Consider the following 25,088-nt stretch of genomic DNA (forward strand, 5'->3'; position numbering starts at 1 on the left):
TACAGCTGGGCTAACTTTATTCCTCACTATTTCAAATAAAGGAATACACAAACTCTGTGTTTTCAACACAAGCCTGAGAACTTGCTTTGTATGAAATATTCAGTTACAATTACAGTATATTCTGTGGACTACCTCTTGTTGAAGTATTATATGAACAACAAGGGACATAAATAAATAATATTAATAGTTACAAACATATTAAAATAGAAACAAAGACTCATTTGTTTCTGGGAGTCACAGCTTGGTGATTTTCAGTTCTTTTATCTGAAGATTTAACACTTGTATGTGTGGTTCTATTGTGGCAACCACTCAGTGGCCATGCTCTTCCTGAAAACTAGCAATTATCATAAGTTTCACCAGGTTTTATGCAGTAGGAATGTATGTGGTTTGCCAAAATCCAGACTCTGTCACAAAGTCCAGTACAGCCAGTGTAGGTCCTGAAAAGCTACCATTCAGAAAAATATTAACCAAACTGCAATTCAATGCTTTGAAATGTAGACATGAACATCCATATGACTGCGCCTGGGAAACTCACAAACACAGCATAATTTGAGAATGCAATCATACAGTCAAGACCACTGTATTCAAACACCTGAAAAGGAAAAAAATATAATGTACTGAAATAAAGTTAAACTTAACTTTGAAACAGGAATTCCTACCAGGTAGAAAATCATGCCTAGCCTAAAGCATCAGAATCTCACATTACACTGAAATCTTTATTAATGTGATGTTAGCACTTTTCTTAATAGCATGTTCTATGAAACAAGATACATAATCGTTTGCAGGCTATCAGGTTATCCCGCTAACCTGTAGTAGTCCAGTCAAGTTTGTAACTCATATGGCTCTTCCTAACACAGATACAATATTTTCCCAAGTAGTCAGTGATGATGAATAAGGAGAACATTGTACATAATTTGTTTGAAGTAACACTGACAGCAGCCTGGACATTATTTATGGAGAGGCAACATGTAAGAGGTTGTGATAGCAGCAATCCACTGTATTCTACTAACATCTGCTTTGAGGATTAAAAATCGAATGCCAGCTTTCGTGGTGTCATGAATTCCTTCACCATTTCATCTGTGATCTGTTTCCGTCTCTGCTGATGAGTTGCAATCATGGGCTGAAGCGTTTCTATCAGTGTCTTCTTGAGTTCTCCGGTCAACAGCGCTCCACTTGTATAGGCCTGCCAAGATAAAATCATGATCATACCAGTAACATCTGGGGGAAAAAACCCGTGAGCATCTTGAAAGGACTACTGTTGGTATGCTCAACATTTGCCTTTCACTAATCAGACACACCTTTCCTATCAATGAATCTATCAAACTGCAACAAAAATGGATTCTTTAGGCACAGAGTGCTGGGCAGGAGAATTAATTTGTCGACGTATGCTGTGTCTTTTAATTCAAATAGCTGACACTGAGAAATATATATCAAAAATTAGCCACCTCTTATTTTAAGCTAGAACATTGTGTGGAGCACAAATGAAGGGGAAACAATAGTTTCCCAACTTCTGAAGGCACACTTACGGGTTCTTACCTTGTTAATGTTCTTAATCTTATTGCCTATTTATCGTTTACTATTATATGTTTTTATTTATTGTTGCAAACCACTCAGAATAGTGCTTTGATCTAACAGAGTGCTATATAAATCAGGCAGTCAGTTAATCAATCAATCCAAGTTGAAGGGAATTTCCACACTGGCTGAGCAACCTTCTTACATAGATATTCTCAGAGGATACTATTAAGCTTCGACTAATTCCCAAAATATTCAAAAGGCGGAAAGTACTTTAACCATGTGCAGAAATGAAGAGTGACAGAAGATGGCTGCATCTTACTGATGTTAAGCCTTCGCTTTGCTCATGGTGCGTGTGGTCTGAGCCAGTCAAAGCTCCAAGGACCACTTTTTGAGCAGCCTCTTGTTGATGCCTAGTGTCAAAAGATCTTTAAAAATCGCACACTACACTATTCTATTCCAGCACGTTTCAATAGGGCCTGAATCATTCCATGTTCTGTCAGACAGGATATCATGATATTGCAGGACAGACTGCAATGTGCACCCATACAGTAATAACAGTGGTTCCTAGACCCTGGGGGAAATGATAGCACAACAGGAGCAGAACCCAGCAATTAAGAGGCGGAATATGGTGGGGCTGAGAACTGAGAGGTAACAAAATGATATGGGATGATAGCTTCAGGCTAGAGGCATGGTTTCAAAGTCCTAGGATAAGAGAAATGAGGTACAGTGGTGCCCCGCATAGCGATGTTAATCCGTTCCAGGATTAATGTCGCTATCTGGATTCGTCGCTATGCGGAGGGGGGGAACCCATAGGAACGCATTAAACTCCGTTTAATGCATTCCTATTGGAGAAAAACTCACCACTATGCGGGGAATCCTCCATCCGGCCACCATTTTCACCACCCGGTAAGCGAGGGCAGGGCGCGAAAATGCTGCGGGTGGTCATTTTCTGCAGCAGGTGGCCATTTTGGAACCACCGATCAGCTGTTCCCAAAACATTGCAATGCGGAGATCGGTAAGCGAAACGCTTACTGATCATCGCAATGCGATGTTTTGCCTATTAAAACATCGAAATGCGATCGCATTAGCGATAGCAAAAATGCGTCACTATGCGGATTTGTCGTTAAACGGTGCACCACTGTATGGGAGAAAACACAAGGTTGGAAAAAAAGGTACTAATAGAGAAGTCCTGAAATATATAGAAGGATAGGAGGGGAGCGGCAATTATAGCATGCTCTTGCAAAGCATCAGTTGAAGCAGATCAGAGACGGGTACAAACTGTTTCCTCATTGGTTCATGGCAGTTTGTTTATTGCCTGAACAAGTGTTCGGTGCTATAAAGCCCTACCTCCTCCAGCTAGCGTCCACTCAGAGAAAATGCCCCAGCTTCCCTACCCCACCTCCTCTGGGCGCTGCCCGAGTGGGCGCCTGCTAGAGAAGGCAAGGCTTTGAAGTGCCAAACACCTGTTTGGGTGATAAACGATCCACTAAACCAGCAGTTTGTGCCCATCTGTACAGATAACATGAAAGGAAGTATTGAGAAATTTCTAGTTTTTGTAATTCCAGGATTTTTTTTAGAGATGGTTTTTTAGCTGCTGCCTCTACTAGCACCTAATTCAGGGCTGTTATCCTGCTCCTGTTAGTTCAGTGGTGCTTCCATATACTAGATTTAGATCTCTAAGAAGGGAACATAGAACTTTGGGAAGGGAAAAATGTACTTGCTGAGTGAAAACTGTGGAATAATGATTTTATGAGGGTGATAAAGCATCTTTATCTGGTTAGCTCAGTGGTTTAGGTATCTGGCTGTGGAGACAGAGGTTGGGAGTTTCATTCTCCACTGTACCTTCAGGAAGAAAAGCCAGCCTGTGTGACCTTGGGGAAACTGCACAGTCCCAGGGTACCATCAAAAGAAGGGAAAGTTAAACCATGTCTGGGTGTTATCTACCTGGAAAACCCTGAAAAGGGTCACCATAAATCAGAATTGACTTGATGGCACAATTATTATCATTAAAGCATCTTTAGAGCAAAGAGAAAGCAATTACCTGCTTGATTTGCTCCAGTTTGTCATCATCTTCAAGGAAGAAGGTGAGGTACATGTAAGACACATCTACATCACAGTTTCCCCCATACTTCCTATGCTCTTCAACAGTGTCTTTGCCGCCTGAAAATGCATGTTTATTGATCTGAAACAAGAGACAAGAATTTCAACAAGTCATAAACAGTTTTACCATTGTTCAGTGTGCACAATGATCAGCTACTGGAGTTAGTTGTTATTGCTGATTGTATATGACTGAACACCTGACGGAAAAGTGACTACAAATGGATTTATAAAAAAAATACTGTAAATGCATTCAGTGGCATTTGCCACAGAATGACTCTTAGAATCAAGGGATGAAAAGTCCAAAAACAGTGAAGTCCTTCCTACATAGAGGTTGTCTATATGCCATTCTTTACCTTGTTCTAATAATTTACTGTGCCATAAATAAGTACAATGACCTAAGACAAGATAATGACTTTTAAAAGGCATTGCATTTTGCTTTTATTTCTGCTGCTTTTAAAATGCTATTTTCCAATATGGCATTTTACTGTTTGTTTTACTATAAAAACTTCAATGTTGTATAAACAGCCCAGTTGTCTACTGAAGAACAGGGATTTAAATCCTTTCATAAAAACAAGTGTCTTAGTTGTATATGAAAAAGTATATGTGCATGCATTCTCTCATTTTGCCCCCTTTTGATATGTATTTTAAAATATACTCATCAGAACTGAAACTTTACATTTTGTGCAACATACTGGATTACTACCTCCCAAAGTAAAGAAAGCCCTGTCAAGCCTCTGGCCCCTAAACACAGCTTACTTTAGTGATAATAAGACCATTAGGTCGCAAGTTTTGTTCCATCACTAATAGTCTGTTGTGCAAGTTCTGTGAAATGTTTATTACTCTTAGGGATTACCCTCTGCACCATTACATCAGCAGTGAGTACAGCTGTACATACATGTTGTGAAACAGCTTTTTCCCCCAGTCGCAATGTTGGGAAGGTTCCTCTTAAATTAATCTTCTGTGGAATGGCAGCTTAAATGAAGAATATGGGGGTACCAGCATGAAAAGCAAACTTAACCATGACTATGAATCATGTGTTGTCCTCTTAGATCTTTCCTTTATGATGCATTCCTTGGTCAAGATACCACAGTGCAACAAACCCAGTGTAGTTTCTTGGTAAACTGGTAAACTGTTGTGATGCTTGCCCCCGGCAAGCATCACAACATAGCATAGCATTACTCAAACATGGTCGAAGGGGAGGGCCAATAATACTGTCTACACAGGCAAAGAGGGTGGGATGGCAGATTATAATGGCTTGCCTAGCAATGGTCAACATGCAGCAGATGATTCCTGGTGCAGTGAAGGGGTGGGCAGGAGAACATAAGATCTGTTGGCTTGATTTACAGCACAAGGTGTTACTCTTCGAAGCCATGAAAACCTAGCATGTATTTTTAAGGGGAAAAAAAGATAAAAGATAAGAAGGAAAAAAGGGATATCACTAGCCTAACATTTAAGTCAGTTCCAGGCCTGTGGCAGGTGAACAAGTAGGATGTTTAGTATTTTTATTTATTTATTTATTAGATTTATACCCCACACCATCTGGCAGCCAGGCCACTCTGGGCGGCTAACAACAAGACAAACACAATATTAAAACACAATAAGAATAAAATAATGCATTCAACAGATGCAATAACTAGTAGGATAAATTAAAGCAGATGGCTATAAAGATGGTAAAAAGGCTGATGAAAGGATAACAAAAAGAATGATAAAAGGGAAGGAGAGATAACAACAACTTAATGCTCAGGGAAAGCCTGGTGGAAGAACCAAGTCTTCATTGCTCGTTTAAACCCATCCAATGAGGGTGCCAGGTGTATCTCCATGGCCAGATTGTTCCACAGGTGGGGGGGGGACCACTGAGAAGGCCCACCTTCTGGTCCTTTCCCTCTGGGCCTCCTTTGGGGTCAAGGACCTTAACTGCCCTACCTGTGAAGAACGGGTATTATGGACAGATCTGGTTGGGAGCAGGCATTCTGCTAGATACCGAGGTCCTAAACCATTTAGGGCTTTGAATGTTATCATCATAATCTTGAAGCTGATGTGGAAACAAACCGGTAACCAATGAAGGGTGGCCAAAATGGGAGAGATGTGCTGAAATGTCTTCACCCCAGTTATTAATCTGGCTGTCAAATTCTGAACCAGTTGTAGTCTCTGCATCAACCTCCAGGGTAGCCCCACGTAGAGAGCACTGCAGTAGTCTATTCTTGAGATTACAAGTGCATGAATCAGTCGTGAGTGCCCCTGTATCTAGCCAGGGATGCAGCTGGGCAATCCTCCGACATATCTAGTACATTAGATATTGTTGGTTGAGCTGGAGGTCCAGGGATTGTAAGAATTCAGTGTGTGCAAAACAGCTGACAAGTGTTTTAGACATTTGCTAGAATATTGGTTTGAGAATCATGTTTTGTTACAAACTGTATGAAGAACCAGGAAGAGAAAGGGGTGTTTTAATGAGTGACCAAGTCAACTTGAAGAAGGCACCTTGGAACCTGAGGCAACTTAAAAGAAAATATGTAGGGCTCGCGAGAGTTTTACCCTTACCTTTGTTTTAATTTGCTTCGGTGTATCGGTGAGAAAGATAGAGGAGTTTGGATCGCTGGCACTCATTTTCGTCTGTGCTCCCTGCAGGGCTGGAAAGAAGACGGAATGCAGTAGGGCCGGCTTGGGGTAGCCAATTCGTGGGGCCACATCTCTCGTCATTCTGAAATAGGGGTCCTAAAACAAATAAAACAACCAGGAAAAGGCTTGTGGGAAGATAAAGACAGACTACACCCAGTTGTCCGATTAGCATTAGATCAGTCTCCTCACAGTGGCTTTACCATACAGCACCCCATTGTTAGTAACAGTCACCCAAACCTCTGAAATGGAACAACATTCACCAAATGACTACACTAAATCTATCATACATTGAACACGCATGATTTGACACACTGGAAATGACCATGATGCTAGCAAAATTGGAAGGCAATAGGAAAAGAGAGAAATCTAATATGAGATGGATTGACTCACTAAAGGAAGCCACAGTCTATTTTTTTGCATGACCTAAGCAGGGCTGTTAATAATAAGAACTTGTGGAAGTCATTAATTCATAGGATCATTGTAAGTTGGAAATGACTTGACAGCACATAACATAATACACATCACACCTTTTCATGGGATGAGGCACACCCGTTGTGCGTCATCCCATGGATTTCACAAGGAATCTCAGGTCTGACATATTCTTTTGGGCATGATAAGTGGCTATGGGAGGGCAGGACAAGAAACTTTCTTCTATGAACTATCTTAAATTATCATATCTTAGGATCCAATCCTACATATTTAGAGTGCAATAGAAAAATGCAAAATGTATACAGTTTGGATATTCCTTTAAATCCATTGCAATTTTGTCTTGTGATGGATCTGATGGAAGAGACTGATTTAATCTTGAGAAGCCTTTCATACCTGATCAATTGCACATGGGATGAGACACTGGATGTCTTTCTTATTGTTGAAGATTTGTGGAAATGATGTACTAAAGGATGGAGCCGCTTGAATGGCAGGAAAACTGATCTTACCTAGAAGGGCAGAAAACATTTATTTGTGATATTGTGTTTGGAACAGAAAAAGTGGCCTGCTCTCGCTTTATACTATCAGTGTAGAAAGAAAGTTTCCAGTATTATTTGAAGATGATTAGTAAGCCTCAGGGCCGGACTGGTCATCTGGAAATTCTGGCAAATGCCAGAAAGGCCGATGGTCAGAAGGCCGGTTCCTGCCTCAGCCAGGGCCGATTTTTGGTCCCAGTCCGGCCCTGCCTCCAGAGAAGATGGAGCGGAGCTCCCCACCAGCCGCTGAGGGGGAGCAGCCGGAGGGCGACGGCAGCGGTGGAGGGGAGCCGGAGTGAGAGGAGGAGGAGGAAGAAGGAGAAGAGGCACCCCCTGACTCGCCCCCTTTCTTCCTTCTCTACCCCGGCCGAGGAGGAAGAGGCGCCGCCGCCGCCGCCGCCGCGACCGGCTGGCCGCCCCCGAGCGCCTGGAGCGTTGCTGGCCCGGCCGGCCCGGGCGGGCTCCCTTTGCCCGTCTTGCTCGTGAGTCAGCCTGCCCGGGGGTGGGGTGGGGGGCGCCGCCGCTTCCTTTTTTCCCACGCCCGCCCGCCATCCCATCCCTCCCTTCTTCCCTCCCTCAGCCGCTGCCCTCCTTTCTCTCCCGCGGACCCCACCCTGACGGGTGGGCAACACGTGCTTTGTACAGATCGGGTGTGTGTGAGTGTGTGTGTGTGTGTGTGTGTGTGAGTGCCCGTGTAAGTGCCCATCCCTCTCGGATTTCCCATTTCTTACACAACCCCGAGATGTGGGTCGCCCTCCCCGCTTCGTCGCTACTTTTAGGGCGTCGGCTTGGGGGTGTTATTTTTTGGGGGGAAGGAGAGAAGATCCCCCTTCCCCCCCCCACTTCCATACCTCAGAAGGTAGCCCACCCCCTCCTCTCACTCGTTTTCTTTCCCTTCCCTCTCCCCGTTCCTGCCAGCCTCCCTCCCATCTCTATAATCTTATTTTTAAAGCCTATTAGTCGCCTCTATCTGGCTTTTTAAAAAAAAAAGACTCCCGAAGCTGTTGGGATCCATGCAAGGGGAAGATTAAGAATTGGTGGCCAATAGATCTGTCTGCAGCCTTCCCCTTTTGCATCTTTACTCGAAAGTAACTGTAGGACTCGCTATCAAGAAAGGAAAGCTTTTGCAGCTTTCCTTTTTGTGTGTGCATGTGAATTCTCCTTCGCTTCCCTTAATGCGTTTTCCTTCCTTGCCACCTCCCTCCCAGCCTCAAGGAAAATCCTTTCTTCCTGTCCAGAAATGCTAATGGAGTGAGGGAGGATGCTTAGTCCCATCATCCATGATAGTGACAGAATGCTTTGGCTGATTCTATTCAGTGTGCCACTGTTTTAACAATATTAAAAAGAAGTATACAGTACTATCTAGACATAATAGCAAGACTTTTTAAAATACCACCATCGCAATAAACGGAGTTTGGTTGGGAGCGTCATTCTTCATTCCATTCCAAGAACCTCTTGTACTGTAATTGTTGTCACTGATTGCTTTGCGATTATTGGAAGTGTGGAATCGGACAGATGATCAGTTGGAAGAATTATTGAAGCTTTCCTGTGGAATTGAAGTCTTTTCTCAGGGTGTGTATGTAAAATCTTTTAATTTACGGATTTATTTTGGCCAAAGGAACTAGGAAAAGGTTTTGATGAAATCAAAGAGAGAGGCCTCTCTCTCATTATGTAAATACCATTTATGTGTCCTGTTGGCAGAGGGTAAGAAAGTGAAAATGTTCTTGGGACAATGAAAGAGGAAGATAAATTTTTGCAGTCTTGGTGACTACAGCTTGTCGAGTTTTGACTATGCAAGAATTTGATTTTATGATAATTTTTACTGTTTTAACAGAAAAAAAAGAAACAAATAGTTAGTCCCTGGCTCCCCAAGAGCCAGGGACTACCTTCAATCATGGCATAACATATTATTTAATTCTTCAGCACCCATCATATAATACAGTATATACCATATGTAGTGCATCATTTTCTCAAATGTGGTTTTGTTTTATGGATTTCTTCAAGCCCTGTTATTGATGACTTTGTCATCAGAGTACACTGTGCCATTCTTTTATAGAGTTCTTAGGTGGAAGTGGTGTTCAGACAATTCTCACGGGTGAAATGCTGTAGACTCGTCCCCTTTAAACACAGTGTTCCATTGTCAGTTCTCATGTCCACAGTGTTAAATGTATTAAGTGAAAGAAGCCGGATCAACTCATAGAAACATGGCGTGTTGATACTGTTACACAAGAAGTATGTGAGGAATAGATTCAGGAAATCAAGAATATTTATTTTATGGATTGCATTTTAAAAATTTATACTCCATGCTTTAGTGGCCCTCTCAACAGTTCCTCTCAGATGGCTTGCAGAATTGAAATATCCAAATATTATGTAAAAAAATTAATTAAACACCAACATAGGACAGGATAAGAAGACAAAATGCATCAGTTCCAAACTTTGAAGTTTGTGCTGTTTAAAAGACCGAGGAAATAAAAAGTATTCATGAATTGATAAAGTAGCTAAGTTTTTCATCAAGAGGGCATTCTGTAGTTGTGATCAAATGTCAGCATTCTCTGTATAAAAGAAGATAGATGTGTGGCAGAGGATGATTATTTTGGGCTACATGTGTCACCTAGCTTGTATACTTATATATGACTTTCTATTTACACATTCTTAAAAAGTCAAGGAAGTGTCATGCTAACATGTGTCAAACCTTTCTGAATCAGAAAGCAGAAAAGGGAATTGAGGTAGAGAGTTCATTTGCTCTTCAAACTTATATAGGAATAAGAAGTAGTGCTGATACTAGGTGGTTCTTAGGATGCCTCTTTTTCTGCTAGGAGTAGCTTTATAATGTAGATTTATATTATAATACTGAATTGGCCCCACAACCATATTTTCCAGGGTTCCTGGAGAGTATCCATGTGGTCTGGAACCTTTTTTTATTCAAACATGTCATTCACTTCTTCAAGAAAATGATACAGTGGTACCTCGGCTTACAAACTTAATCCATATTGGAACGGTGTTCGCAAGTCGAAAAGTTTGTAGGTCAAGGCACCATTTCCCATAGGAATACATTGAAAACCGATTAATATGTTCTGAGAAAGAAAAAAACAAAACAAGTACACAATGTGATCCTTGATGTAATCACGGAGAGCATAACTCGACGTTTTCTTGCTAGTGAAACACTGTATGCCGACTATGCATGCCTAGACCCTAGGAACTTTTCAAACATAAGAGAACAAGGGCTTCATATATCTGCAATGGAAGATTTAAGTAAAGTCTTGATCAAATTTAATGAGAATGCCACAGCTGAAAATTTGCGGTGTGAATTAACTAGTCTAGCTTTGCATTGGGGCAAATTGAAGACATCAGCGCTAGAAGAATACACTGTAAGGGTATCAAGAGAAACGCCCATGGAAGATCTAAGTCAACAATTTGATGAAATGGAGCTGTTAAATAAGCCATGTGCAACATGTAAGAACTGTGCCATTTGTTGCTATCAAATTCTACGGCGCTACAATTTATTAACAGATGCCTATAATGTGATAGGTCTAGCCTACAAATTCCTACTGACTCTATCATTTACTCAAGTTGCTTGTGAGAGAAGCTTCTCCACCTTGAGGTTCATCAAGAATCGACTGAGGAATACTGTATCCCAGGACCATTTGGATTCATTCATGTTAATGGTTACAGAAAAAGAAATCCTCATGAGTCTTGATGTGGATGCCATCATCAACAGAGTTGCAGAGAGTAGTGAAGCCCTGCAAAGTCTTCTTATTCCTTGATAACGTATCATTCCTAAGTCTTTCCAGTATTAGTAGGGTTCAAATTTAAAATGTTCAAATCATAAACGAGGTGGAAAGTTCTTGAGCCGAGCCTTTTGTTCCTGGTGGAAGTGTTGATGTAGGAGGATCTGCTACTTATGGCTTGTTCACATTGAACGTTTTGTTGCAGTCATGTTTAATGATCTAATGTTTCAATACATTAAAATAGCTATAAGATCTCACATTGTACTGTTGGTATTTTTTGTTTAGAGAGCACTGGCATTGACAAATTTAAACATTAAATTTTAATTACACTTTTTGTTAAACGTGATGATTTTATAGGTTTAGATTTCCTGATGCTCCTTGTTATTTATACAACCAGGGCAATGATTGGGATAGGGAGAACTCATAAGCATGTACCAATACCACTATACCAGCAACGCCCTTTCAGCGCGCCACAATATCGTGAATGGAGCCCACAACAGGTGGGCCTGTGTGCTCTAAATGCCAGGGCCGATTTTTGGTCCCAGTCCGGCCCTGGTAAGCCTGCTGGCATGGTTGTGGTTGTTCATGGCCAGTTAAAGTCAAAAATTTAGCTTTGAAGAATACCAATGGAAAGATATTACTATTGTGTAGTAAGACGCCACCTTTCACTCGCCCTCGGAGAAAGCATTCTCTTTTGTGTGACGCATAGACACTTACCTTTGACTGGTATGTCTGCCTTCATGTTGTCCCCTGAATTCAAAAACATTTATTTTCCTGGAATATTTTCTTGCTTTTTTTTTTTTTTAAAAAAAATGTGGCTTATTTTGTGAATACCTTTTTCATTTTTTTTCTAGGTCCTTTCATTTAACATGAAAGGGAACACATCTTCCAGGTTCCTTCACTTCATTTTTCCCATTTCTGCTTTTAGGCACTCCAAAAGATCTATAGGAACCTTAAAGCAGAGAGGCAAGGCAACACAGACTCAACCTACTCCAGAAGTGGACAAATCACAGTCACACTAAATGAGGTGCAACCCACCATCAGATGCTCCTCCAGTCAGGATACCTCCCCCACAACCAGTCTTGGGTACACAGGGGAAAAAAAAACCTTTGATCATCCACCAACCTATTCAAAAAGGTATAATGTGTCCAAGCAGTAGAAAAGAGAAAAAGTCAGTATGAATTCTGTGGGACTGCAATCCACATAGCACAATAGACCCTCTGGGCAGGGAAAAACAACAACAACAACAACAACAACAACAACAACAACAACAACAACAAGGAAGCAGCCGGACAGCAAAGGAAATAACAACACAAAACGGTCCCCCAAACCCCACCAAAATATACACCTTTAACAGAATAAATATATGATAAATTCACTAAATAACAATTTAAAAATCAGTTAAACAAAGGGGGAGGAAATAGCAAACAACTACAATACACACACAGTTTTTTCTGCCGAACACTAAGAAAAACAACCAGGCAAAGGAAGGCAAAAAATACTATCAAAATCTCCCACAAACCCAAAGGCCTAGAATATGGGGAGATTTCTCTGCCCCCCCCCCCACTGGATGCCTTCTTTTCTTCTTTGCATCTAGCAGGCAGCAGCAAAAAGAATCCAAGAAAGGAAAGAACCAAAGAGGGGGGAAATCCTCAAAGAAATCAGATGAGGAGAGATACAGAAAGGAAACACACTCCCCACTGGGTTCCTTCCAACCAAGGTCCTTCTGCAGATTCAAAATTCCCACGCTCCTGGATGTTCCGATTCGCTGGTGACAGTAGCCCTTATTTGATGGCCTTTCTCTAGTGGGGACTAATCACTGGATTTAGCCCAAAAGACAAGGATCCTCTTAAGCACCCCTAATTGCAAGAGCTAGTGCTGGGAAAGTGGGCTCCCTGTTCCCAACATTTGTAAGAATTCCCTCACAGCTCCCAACTGCTTTATCAGCTCAAAGTCATAACTGTGTAAAAAATACTTAACCAATGAAGCAGCCCCCCTGAGATGCACCACATTCCCATAACAAACAGGTCTCATTCTGTCAAGTCAGTAGGAACCTCAGCCCTTTGGAGAGCCAGTATGTTGTCCCCTCATCTGTGAAATCAGACTGAACTATGTTTATACAGTTGCTAAAATTCTAGGAGGACAATTTAGAGTAGGCCCAGTCAGAATCTGGTGAGTCAACTACTTTCTGAGTCCCACTGATTCAATGGGCCTACTCAAGTTGCAAGTTACTACTGGACTGGAGCCAGTACATCACACATACACATATAATTCTCTTAATGTTGTCCCTATTATAGTTAAGGATGACTTTGCTGTAGCCCATCAAATGCTCTTCCCCAGTGCCACAGAAATAGTATACAGTGCCGATATGCCTTCTTCTCTGAAAGTGTCATGTGTTTTCTCGCTGGCTGGTAGAATAGCTAAAGGCAGAAATTAGAGAATAATACTGAAACCCACCTATGCAATCACTGTCTGAAAAACCAAAGATTCCTTTGACTTGGTTGAACGTAACGTGTTTTTGAATTTTAACAATGTTCTTGTAGAATTCTGGACTCTGCCTGGGAACAGAAAGAGAAAACAGGAATCAGAAGCAATTTTAGACACAGAAAAAAAAAAAAGAAAGCTTTTGGGAGAAAAAGGCCAACACTGCAATCTTTTCTCTGGGTGTCATGGCTTTTTGACAGACTGTATGTAGAATTAAAGAACAATGTCTACTTAAAGGAAATTCCAAGCTGTGTTTGACTATGCTTTCTGTAGGCTGTCTACATGTTGTTTATAATGACAAGCTTATAGAATACCCAGTATGATTTTATCTTTAATAACAACATACTAAAGCAATGCCACACCACTGCAAATACTTTTCTTTCTCGCTTTCCGATCTTGTTATAAATGAATATGTGTTTCAAAAATTACAGCCGTAAATACCACTACGAATCATCCAATTTGCTTATGATACTAATCAAAAATGAATCGAAAATGCTGTAGATAAATTAGAAAGGTTATGTAAATACTTTTATCCGAAAGTATACAAATACTAACATTTGCAGTTCATGGTATATTTGTTGCCATTTAAAAGACAGAATACAGTTCAATATCTGGACAGCTCAGTGGTTTAGGCATCTGGCTATGGAGCCAGAGGTTGGGAATTTCGCCCCTGTGCCTCCTTGATAAGGGCTGGTTTCAATGAGCCATAAGGTCCCTTCCAGGCCTGCAGTTCTACGAGAATTATTATTAAGATTATTATCATTTGCCTTTTGCTAAATAGTTATTTCAGCTGAATTTCATATTACTGTACCTCTGAGGGCTGCTATAGCAATACACCCCCTGCTGGAGAATGAAAGAACTACATACAGTGGGCCCTCGACTTACGAACGGCCCTAGTGACGAACATTTTGGGTTACGAACCCGAGCTCAATGCAAGTAGTACACCCTACTTGCGAACGCGGATCGGGTTCCGAACCCAAAAGGCAGGGAGAAAGGGTGGGAAATTCGTATTTCCTGCCCTTCCTCCCTGTCTTTGGAGCTTTCAAAAGGCTTCCCCCGACATCGGAGGAAGCCTTCTGAAACCTCCAAAGCCAAAAAGGCAGGGAGGAAGGGCAGTTCGAACTTCCCGCAATTTCTCCCTGCCTTTTTGGCTTTGGAAGCAAGCTGGCCGGCCAGGGAGAAATCGGCTCCCTCCTTCCACCCAACAGTGAGTCCCCTTCGTGCCGGCTGAGCTCAGCCCAGCGCAAAGGGGACTCAGCATCGGGTGAAAGGAGGGAGCTGATTTCTCCCCATCGCGGCGGCGGGGACCCCCAGGGAGGTCTCCCAGGGCTTGCACACCACCATGGGAGACCTCCCTGGGGGTCCTCGCCGCCGCGATCGGTGCCTTCAGATGTTTCAAAGGGCTTTCCCCGACATTGGAGGAAGCCCTTTGAAAGCTCCAAAGGCAGCGGAGCCAGCGGAGTGCCAGGAGGCTACAGCTGGCCGGGCACCTGGCCGCTTGCCCCCGGTCACGCAGAGCCAGCAGAGCGCTGGGAGACTTCGGACTGGTAAGTCCTTTTTTAAAAAAACTTTTCTGTGTGGGTTTTGGAGGGTGGGTTTGGACTGGGGGGGGTTATGTTTCTGTGGTTTGTGTGTGTGTGTGTGTGTTTTGCAGTCCCAATATGGGACTTTGTATTTTTTTTTTTGAAATGCTGAAACGGATTAATTCCGTTCCCATGTATTTCAATGGGAAATGGTAGGTCGACTTACGAACTTTCCGAGGTATGAACATCCTCCCAGAACGGATTAAGTTTGTAAGTCGAGGGGCCACTGTATATATCACAGCAATTTTGAGTCTTCTCTAGACATCAACCAAGTGATGAAGAAAGAAGTTGTAAATTTCTAAGGTCATCTTAGAGTGACCTTGGAAATCTGCAGGGCAGGAAGACACCCTATGGACCATCAAGTCCAGCTCCTATCTAGGATACATAGTGGGGAATCCAACTCCCAATCTCTGGCTCCGCAGCCAGAGACCTAAGCCACTGAGCTATCTAACAGTTGCCATCCCGGCAAAATATTTATTCTTTAGCACAGTTCCCTTTATTATTATCTTTTGCTCCTCTTACTTCAAAACTTATGCTCCAATGCTACAATTGCAATTAACAAATACCTTGCTACATACTATGCACAATACCCAAAACAAATCAGTAAGAAACCCTCCCAAACAATGCAAATGTTGATGGATAGCTTGAAGTCAGAGAATATGAAAAACTTTTGATCAAGCATTTTCAAAGACTTCTTATAATATATCCACGAAGGCTTTCACGGCCGGGATCTAATGGTGGTTCTGGGTTTTTCGGGCTCTTTGGCCGTATTCTGAAGGTTGTTCTTCCTGACGTTTCGCCAGTCTCTGTGGCCGGCATCTTCAGAGGACAGCAACTTGTACTCTGGTGTAGTTGGTGCACTCACAAGCCAACTACACCAGAGTACAGGTTGCTGTCCTCTGAAGATGCCGGCCACAGAGACTGGCGAAACGTCAGGAAGAACAACCTTCAGAACACGGCCAAAGAGCCCGAAAAACCCAGAACAAGCACTTCTTATAATCTTACCCTAAATAATGGAGATCAGAAAAGATGAAAGTTTTATTGACGTCAAATCCACACGCTATAATATCCTTGATATTTTCTATAGCATACTGGTAAGCTTTTTCTACTGTCAGATCTTTCCACAGATATTTTTCGTCATCCGTCAGCTGTATGACTAGGGGGACATTAAATACTTCCTGTAACCACCTAGTAAAAAGTAAAACAGACCTAGTTAGAACATTGTTGTGAGTTACAATTAATCATGAGCTAACATCTTTATCCCTCTCGAGTATGTAGTATCAGCTACAATTAAAATTATTAAGGCGTTATTGGAAATTTATTTTTTCCGATCACAAACGCTTCTACATTTCTTAATTTTGAAGATACGGTTTGGCATACCTGCATGTGGATGAATAAAACATGGTAAAACATGTGCTTCTTTTCTGTGGGGCTGAAATGTCTTTAGTTAACTTTGGTAATAAGTACTTATTTTGTTTAGAAAATAATGGCCAGAATTTCCAGGGCAGTGCTGGTTACAGCTGTTCTTCGCAATTTAAAATCAGAATTCTCAATCCATATGAAGATAAATAGACAGGATCCAAAGAAACATGCATTAATATTAGGAGCTTAAACTAGCTTCAGATTGGAGTTTCATGGCAACCTGTTTTGGATACTGAGAGGAATCAAAAGCAGCTTGTGATGTGGTGTGAGAACCAGATATAAAAAAGTAAAAGAAAATCCAGGGGGCTAGAGCAAGCTCCTTGAATAAGCCTAAGCACATCTCTGATCCCAGCCTATATTTTTATCAGTGTGAAATCTTGCCGATGGGGTGCCTACTGAATCAGATCCAAGACTAAAACAGCAGCACATTATGTATGTTCTATCCTTTGCTTTTATACTTGAAACAAAAATCCTGATTCCCCCTTTCATTCTTCACTTAAGACTCAAGTGGCGGCATCACATTCCAAAGCCAGTTCTTTGTTCTCTGAGAAGCTGTCGAGGAGAGTTCTTGTCATTTGGGTTTCCCTATCCACTCATTTTCTCTCTTGAGAGTCCCCTGGACTGCAAAGAGAACAAACCTATCCCTTTTGAAGGACAGATCCCGAAGCTGAGGCTCCAATACTTTGGCCATCTCATGAGAAGAGAAGACTCTCTGGAAAAGCCCCTGATGTTGGGAAAGTGTGAAGGCAAGAGGAGAAGGGGACGACAGAGGACGAGATGGTTGGATAGTGTCATCGAAGCTACCAGCATGAATTTGACCCAACTCCAGGAGGCAGTGGAAGACAGGAGGGCCTGACGCGCTCCGGTCTATGGGGTCACAAAGAGTTGGACATGACTTAACGACTAAACAACAACAACAATCCATTCATATTTATGCATTTGCATTCTGTAGTGCCCACTTTAAGGGGATGGGCTGCATACCCCCCTCTCACTGGCTGCTAAATGATCCTGAGAGGCTAAATGATGTCAAAGGGCAAGGCCTCCCTAAGGAGATGCGCATAGCATCCATTTGTTACTCTGTCTTAGACAGTAAAATATTCCTGTCCAGTCTTCTGTTGCAAACGGGGTACATGCCTTTTATTTCTGCTTGTGAAAGGTGCTTCTTCCTGATTTTGTTGGTTTCTCCTTGTAACTTAAGCTCCCTTGCTTCTTCCCACACTATTCAGAAAGGCCCTCCAAACCTCCACAGATTCTTTTCAGGGAGAATGGTGGAACAGGAAAACCCTCCTCTGTAAACTTTCTTCTGTTTTAAGCTTTAAGAATTCAAGCCCCACTTCTCTGCATTATAACTACTGAATATCCAGTGATAACATCAGCTGTTATTCAAATTAGAACTACATAATATGAAATAGATGTGATTAAGAACAGAGTTACTTACTTAGTAAAAATAAATGGGATAAGATGGCCCACATGTATCGCCTCAGATGAGGGCCCTCTGCCCGTATAAAGGTAAAATGGCTTCTTATTTTCATAGGCATCAAGAATTTGGTTCATATCTCTAGAGAGAAACAAGCAAATATTGTATGCTTTTAAAAAGAGCTGGAACCAACGAAAAGGAATAACAAGCACTAAAAGTCAGAGGTAACAAGTTTATGGTTGTAATTTGTATTTTAAAGAAAACAGTATACAGTGGTGCCTCGACTTACGAACTTAATTGGTTCTGGAACTCCGGTTGTAACTCAAAATGGTCATAAGTCAGGACGTTTGTAAGTCAAGGTACCACTGTATTTTAGACACTGCAGTATATTCATATAGGTGGACCAAAGTAATAGACATTCTATCATTGAAAAATGAAGAACTATGTAAAAGTCCTCTGCTTTCTCTGTTTAATGATGTGTGTGAAACAGAACACAGTGCAGTAGAATATTACATGAAAAAGGAAATTTACTTTTGCTTGATTGAAGCAATCCTTCAATAAAACATACCCCACCTGTGAGAAAAGAAAATGCCTCTGCGTAAGAAGTGATGTGGTTTGTGACCCGTAACTCTCTCTATCCGATTGATGAGGTCCTTATCAATTTTGCTGCTTCCAAATCGAACTGAGGAGAACCAGAACAGAGGATAGATTATACATGTGCTTGTTTTAAAAGTAATGATACCATTAACCCATACACTAGATACTGAAACCAGATTTAGCCATATGACACCTGGTTTCAGCACCATTGTAGACACACTGAAATAACTGCAACACACGTTGGTTGTGATTTACTTAAGTCCCAATTGGTACCCTTAAGGACAACAAAATCTGGACCTATCCTCATATAATTACAATCTTTTTTGAAAAGAGTAACAGGTACAAATTAAACAAATGCACAAAAACTAACTTGATACTGTTTTTTTTTCTCTTTCTCCAAAACTGCAAGTCACTTCTGCTTTTTGAAAAAATGCCTCCACTAGACCTCAGAAGGAATTCACTCCATGGCAAAACTCAGGAGGAGCCTTCCCACCATGGTAAAAAACTCCTTCATGCAGTCACTTCAAGGCACAAAGGGGCTTTTTTAGTTAAAAGACGTGCTTAAGAAAAATATTTTTCAAAATTGTGGGGCACAGCAGTTGAGGCCATCTAGGCTTCAGGTGTAGGTCCGTGCAATTGCCAGATTTCTGAAAATTCCCATGCCTCCCCTAGAATTAAAAAATCTACTGACACTCCTTCTTACATCAACATTTTCTCAACAAAATCCATTGTTCTATGCAAATATTTTGGAGTTGAAAGCAGATGATAAACTTGACACAGATCTGTATCTGAAGTGGATTCCATTGGCATCTGGAGAGGCACAGTTTCTCATTCCTTGTCTTAAGAAAATGGGAGATTTCACAAATTATTATTATTTAAAAACAGATAAAGCAATCTTTACCTATAAGCTTATCATAATCAACTCCTTTTGCATTTGATGTCTGTACTGTCCAAGGGTCTACAAAATCATCTTCTTCAGCATTGCCTGGACCATTACTGACTGGAGTGAAATCTGTTGGAGGGGAACCTGCTTTATATTCGTGGCCTGTTGCGGTTTTATAGCTCATCTTTAACGACAACAATAACTTAACTGCTGTATCAATTTCATCCTATTGTAAAATACAGGAGAGAGAAAACATCGTTCAGGTTAATAATGTTTAATGGCTTTCCAAGTACTAACAAGCATTATACAGAATAGGAAATATTCAACAGGCCTGAAAAATAAGTTATGCAGATAGCTGTATAACTGGATTCTACAGAAACAAATACTTCCCCTAAATTTTAAGAACCAACTTAAACTTGATTACAAACACCGATAAAATTTTCGCTAATTAAACAAAAGTTTACCTTTGGTGCTTTCTCAGTTTTTAGGGCTCTAACTTTTTCTCCTTGAGTGGTTACTTGTTCATACAATTCAAGTGGATTAAGAGAACAAAAATCACCCATCTGAACATTTGCCATTTTCAGGAGGATGGAAGGGACTTTTCTATTTACAATTAACAGGTTCTTTTATTCAAAAAACTTCAGAATAGCCTGGAGCACTCTAGAAAATGGAAAACAATACATATTTTAATATTCTATGTCAGACATTATTCTCATTTAGAACACAGAGTAAGAGTTAAGTTTTGAAATTTATCCTTTTCTTTGAAACCTTAGAATGTGCCAATCAGGTCATTCACCTAGTAGGGATTTAGAGCTAGAAGATGAAGTTCTTTCCAAAAGTCATATTAAAAAGTACCGTGTTTCCCTGAAAATAAGACAGGGTCTTATATTAATTTTTGCTCCAAAAACGCAGTAGGGCTTATTTTCAGGGGATGTTTTTTTTTTCCATGTACAACAATCTACATTTGTTCAAATACAGCCATGTTATCTTCTGGTTGCTGCACAATGCTGGAGGGCAGGGTTTCACTTAACTGGGGCTTATTTTCAGATTAGGTCTTATTTTCAGGGAGACAGGGCAGCTACAGAACAGAGCTAATATCTTAAGAATTAGACATGACATGTACACAAAAACTTGTTTGCACAAAGTCAGGTCACAGATTTAGTCATCGAGGGCTGATGTTTCCTGGCATGACCTCTTCCATCCTTTTGAGTCAATGCTGCTTCAGACATCATTTGATACTCCAACAACCCAATCGTACTCATGTTTACTTGGAAGTACAGTATATCACAAAAGTGAGTCCACCACCTCACATTTCATAAATATTTTAGTGTATCTTTTCATGTGACAACACTGAAGAAATGACATTTGGCTACAATGTAAAGCAGTGTATAACAGTGCAAATGTGCTGTCTCCTCAAAATAATGCAACACACAGCCATTAATGTTTAAACCGCTGGCAACAAAAGTGGGTTACATCCCTAAGTGACAATGTCCAAACTGGGCCCAAGTACAGTAGCTGTTTTCCCTCCCTGGTGTCATGAGACCCTTTAGTGTCATAAGTTTCAGGTGTGAAGGGGGAGCAAGTGTTATCACTCTCACTTTCTCAGACTGGTCACTGGAAGTTCCATATGACACTTCATGGTAATGAACTATCTGAGGATCTTAAAAAATGAATTGTTGTTCTACATAAAGATGGTCTAGGCCAGTGATGACAAACCTTTTTGATCCCGATTGCCCAAAATGAAAAAACAAACAAACAAAAAGCAAAAAACAGCGGGCAGCAAGCAGTGGCGGTAGAAGTGGCAGTGAAAGGGGGAATCCTGGGCACAGAGGTGCCTCCATACCCCATTCCAGATCCACTTCCAGTTGTGCCCTACCCCATCAGCTGCTCCGGATCCTGGCCCACCACCTGTTGGGTGGTAGCACTGCAGTTGCAGCCGTCTCCTCAGGTTTGGCTGCTGGGAGTAGCTAATGGCTTAGTGACTAATGGATCGTGTGCCCGCAGCAAGGGCTCCACATGCCAGCTGTGGCATGTGTGCCATAGGTTTGCCATTACTGGCCTAGGCTATAAGAAGATTGTCAAAACCCTGAAACTGAGCTCCAGCACAGTGGCCAAGACCATACAGCAGTTTAACAGTACAGGTTCCACTCAAAACAGGCCTCACCATGGTTGACCAAAGACGATGAGCGCCCATGCTCAACATCATATCCAGAGGTTGGCTTTGGCAAATAGATGTATGAGTGCTGTCAGAATTGCTGCAGAGGTTGAAGGGGTGGGGTGGGGTCAGCCTGTCAGTGCTCAGACCATATGCCGCACACTGCATCAAATTGGTCTCCAGGGCTGTCATCCCAGAAGGAAGCATCTTCTAAAGATGATGCACAAGAAAGTTGTGCATCATCTTTAGAAGATGCTTCCTTCTGGGACGACAGCCCTGGAGACCAGCAGACTAAGGTCATGGATTTCTGGAACCATGTCCTGTGGTCTGGTGAAACCAAGATAAACTTATATGGTTCAGATGGTATCAAACATGTGTGGCAGCAACCAGGTGAGGAGTACAAAGACAAGTGTGTCGTGCCTACAGTCAAGCATGGTGGTGGGAGTGTCATGGTCTGGGGCTGCATGAGTGCTGCCGGCACTGGGGAGCTACAGTTCATTGAGGGAACCATGAATGCCAGCATGTACTGTGACATACTGAAGCAAAGCATGATCTGCTCCCTATGGAGATTGTGTCTCAGGGCAGTATTCCAACATGACAACAACCTCAAACACACCTCCAAAACGACCAATGCCTTGCTAAAGAAGCTGAGGGTAAAGGTGATGGACTGGCCAAGCATATCTCGGCCCAAACCCTATTGAGCATCTGTGGGGCATCCTGAAACAGAAGGTGGAGTACTCAAGGTCTGTAATAACCACCAGTTCTGTGATGTCATCATGGAGGAGTGGAAGAGGACTCCAGAGGCAACCTGTGAAGCTCTGGTGAACTCTACGCCCAAGAGGGTTAAGGCAGTGCTGGAAAATAATGGTGGCCACACAAAATATTGACACTTTGTGCCCCATTTGGACATTGTCACTTAAGGGTGTACTCACTTTTGTTGCCAGTGGTATAGATATTAATGGCTGTGTGTTGCGTTATTTTGAGGGGACAGCACATTTACACTGTTATACAAGCTGTATACTCACTGCTTTACATTGTATCCAAGTGTTATTTTTTCAGTGTTGAGACATGAAAAGGTATACTAAAATATTTATGAAATGTGAGGGGGTGTACTCACTTCTTTGATATACTGTAAGTCCTGCTATGTCCACAGGGCTTATATGCAATGATGAATACAGACTTGAAGCCTTGGAAGGCAGCCATAAGGTCCAGTTAGAACGTCAATCTCTCCATTTCAACAGTCATGCCCTATCGAAGCACATATTTATATAATCTCCAACATTTTCCAATTTCCTTTAGTTCAATATGTAGCAAATTCCACTTGATTGAAGCATTTTCCTGATTTATTTGTTTGCTAAAACTTTAAATAAAAAATAAGACATATCTACACTAGAAATGTCTTCCTCTTGTGGAAAGGCCCCAAATTGTTGTTGGTTTCCAACTGGTATCACTCCCAGCTACCATGATCAATGGTTAGAGATTTTAGAGTTGGAAATGAAGAACAGATGAAGGGCTCCACCTTTCCTTATCATTGGTTAAACAGTATAATGTCCATACATCAACATTTTGCTCTTGAACCCTGTAGGGGCCAAAAACTACAACAAATAGAAACAAAAAATAAAAACAGCCATTTAGTGATGCTAAACATTGTGAAGGAGGATACAAACTATTTAACAAGTGAACAGTCACTCCTGGAGCTTCTAATAAACATTCATTTCAATGGCATTCTATCTGTTCCAAAAACAGGACAAAAGAAAAAAGAGTTAACTAATTTATATAATATCTGCCCCTGGCAGTGGGACAGGACAGCATCCACTGGTAGTTTTAAACATCTTTTAATTTCAGACAGGATCCCTAAATGGAAGCAAAACTCCAGCAACTGTACACATCACTGTTCCAGAAGTTTAAAAAGATATGCCTAGCTTTGTATGCTTTGCTTTGATTGATTAAACCCACTTTTTTCCTTAAAAAGGACCTAGCGCAGCTTACAACACAGTCAATCTAATGCTTACTACAATTAAGATGGATTACAGTCATAAAAAGAAACAAACCTGGTTCTGTTTTTAAAAATGTGTGTACTGTAATACTTTGCAGCAAGACAGCATTAATACAGTATATCTGATGCAATCCTGGGAAATAACAACCATTCAAAGAAAACATATAAGCGTGACAATGCTGCTTTCTTTTTAGAAAGCTTGATTTCATTCTGAACTGATCATAAATTAATGTTTAATGTGGACATAATTTTGATAACTCGTGACTGGAAGCCTATCATTTAGGGAAACAATCCAATCCCACAGGTGCTCACTTTCTCTGGCTCTTATTTAATATAGAACTGTACTTCTGTCTTTTCCTTACAGCCACATTTTAAACTGACTTTTGACACTTATCATACCATGAGATGCAAATTAGTACATTGCTAAAGCCTTATAATATCAATGGACATAATACACATGTATGCCATCCTATGGTAAAATATGAGGAAAAGAAAAGAAAAACACATTTCAGGTTAATAAGACTTAAGACACAGAGTGTCATAAAAATCGTAATGAACTTTAGACACAGAGTGTCATTAAAAATCATAGTGAACTTTAGATGCAAAGTGTGTCCGAAGTAGACTAATTTTGAAAGAAAAATACCCAGTTCTTTCAGAGTGAGATGGAAGAGCACTGATTTTTCACACAGCACTCTGGGGAAACCTAATGTTTCTCCCATATTTTTCAGAGAGTCTACCATCTGAAAACCAGTAATGACTGAGACGCTTCTAGGAGTAAAAACTGCTGGACAGCTCAGCGGCCAGAGATTGGGAGTTCAATCCCCCTCAACCCCACTGTGCTTCCTGAACAGGGGCTGGACACGATGATCAGCTCTGCGGTTCTAAGATTATTATTGTACCTCATCATTACACCCCCTGTAAATGAGCCACAACCGCGGGCAAGTGGGAGCATCATCATCAGTTTATGCAGAACGATAATGCAGCTCCATAAGCCTGGTTACCCCCACATGAACCTCCAGAATGTCCTCTAAGGCTACCCAGAAGTTCAATGCCAGATATATTTAAGCGAAATAAGCCACGTCTGAAAGTGATCCTTGGGGGGGGGGGGGAAATACTGGAAAGCCACAGCATTAACAGGCGCACACGGATGGACGGTGAGCCACCCCGTCGCTTCAGAAGTTTGCTCCGGAGAGAAGAGGCAGCTTGAGGGCAGGGGATGACGGTGGGCTGCGGGGAAGCTCCCGACCGCGCCCGTCCCCTGCTCTCCTTCCCTTCTTTTCCGCCCCCCGGCGCCTTCCTTACCTGCCCGCGCGGGACCGGCCGCTTCCCTCTCAGGCCAGTATCGATCGCGTTGCATCAGTCGGTGCGTCGCTCAACGCCTTCCGATCAGAAAACCAGCTCCCGACCCGGAACAGAGGACGAGGGATGAAAAAGAAAAGAAGGCAGCAGCCAGGCTAAGTGTCATTCCTACGGAAGGAGGAGGGAAGGAAGGTTGAGGGTGTGTAATGACAGCCGAGTGCCGTTAATGAAAAAAAAACAAACATAAGAAGGGCTGTTGGGTGAAGAGGAACCCGGAAACTGGAGGAATGATTGAGGACGGCTCAAGTTTCCTTGGGGAACTTTTTCTCCT

At 41.7% G+C, this 25,088-nt stretch overlaps 1 protein-coding gene across 1 annotated transcript; it reads right to left on the reverse strand.

Annotated features, from left to right (window-relative positions):
* Positions 1-25,056, reverse strand: WARS1 (tryptophanyl-tRNA synthetase 1). The gene is made up of 11 exons (XM_020793589.3): positions 24,761-25,056; positions 19,772-19,967; positions 19,326-19,533; positions 18,401-18,509; positions 17,849-17,968; positions 15,994-16,176; positions 13,379-13,479; positions 7,054-7,166; positions 6,154-6,327; positions 3,557-3,697; positions 1-1,183 (listed from the first exon to the last, which is right to left on the reverse strand). The coding sequence occupies exons 2-11, from the start codon at positions 19,883-19,885 to the stop codon at positions 1,025-1,027; spliced, it is 1,422 nt and encodes a 473-aa protein (XP_020649248.3). The 5' UTR covers positions 19,886-19,967; positions 24,761-25,056; the 3' UTR covers positions 1-1,024.
* Between the last annotated feature and the right edge of the window lie 32 nt (positions 25,057-25,088).

The sequence above is a fragment of the Pogona vitticeps genome, chromosome 1, assembly GCF_051106095.1.
Source record: "Pogona vitticeps strain Pit_001003342236 chromosome 1, PviZW2.1, whole genome shotgun sequence".
Lineage (NCBI taxonomy): Eukaryota > Metazoa > Chordata > Lepidosauria > Squamata > Agamidae > Pogona > Pogona vitticeps.

What these genes read in the sequence shown, in the direction of transcription:
- WARS1 (XM_020793589.3), bottom strand. Translation starts at nt 19,885, where the DNA reads ATGGCAAATGTTCAGATGGGTGATTTTTGTTCTCTTAATCCACTTGAA. An exon ending in TTCAGACAGTGATTGCATAG is followed by an intron (nt 7,167 to 13,378) that starts GTGGGTTTCAGT and finishes CTGCCCTTCTAG; the next exon opens with GTAAGATCAGTTTTCCTGCC. An exon ending in TCCCATGTGCAATTGATCAG is followed by an intron (nt 6,328 to 7,053) that starts GTATGAAAGGCT and finishes TATTTGTTTTAG; the next exon opens with GACCCCTATTTCAGAATGAC.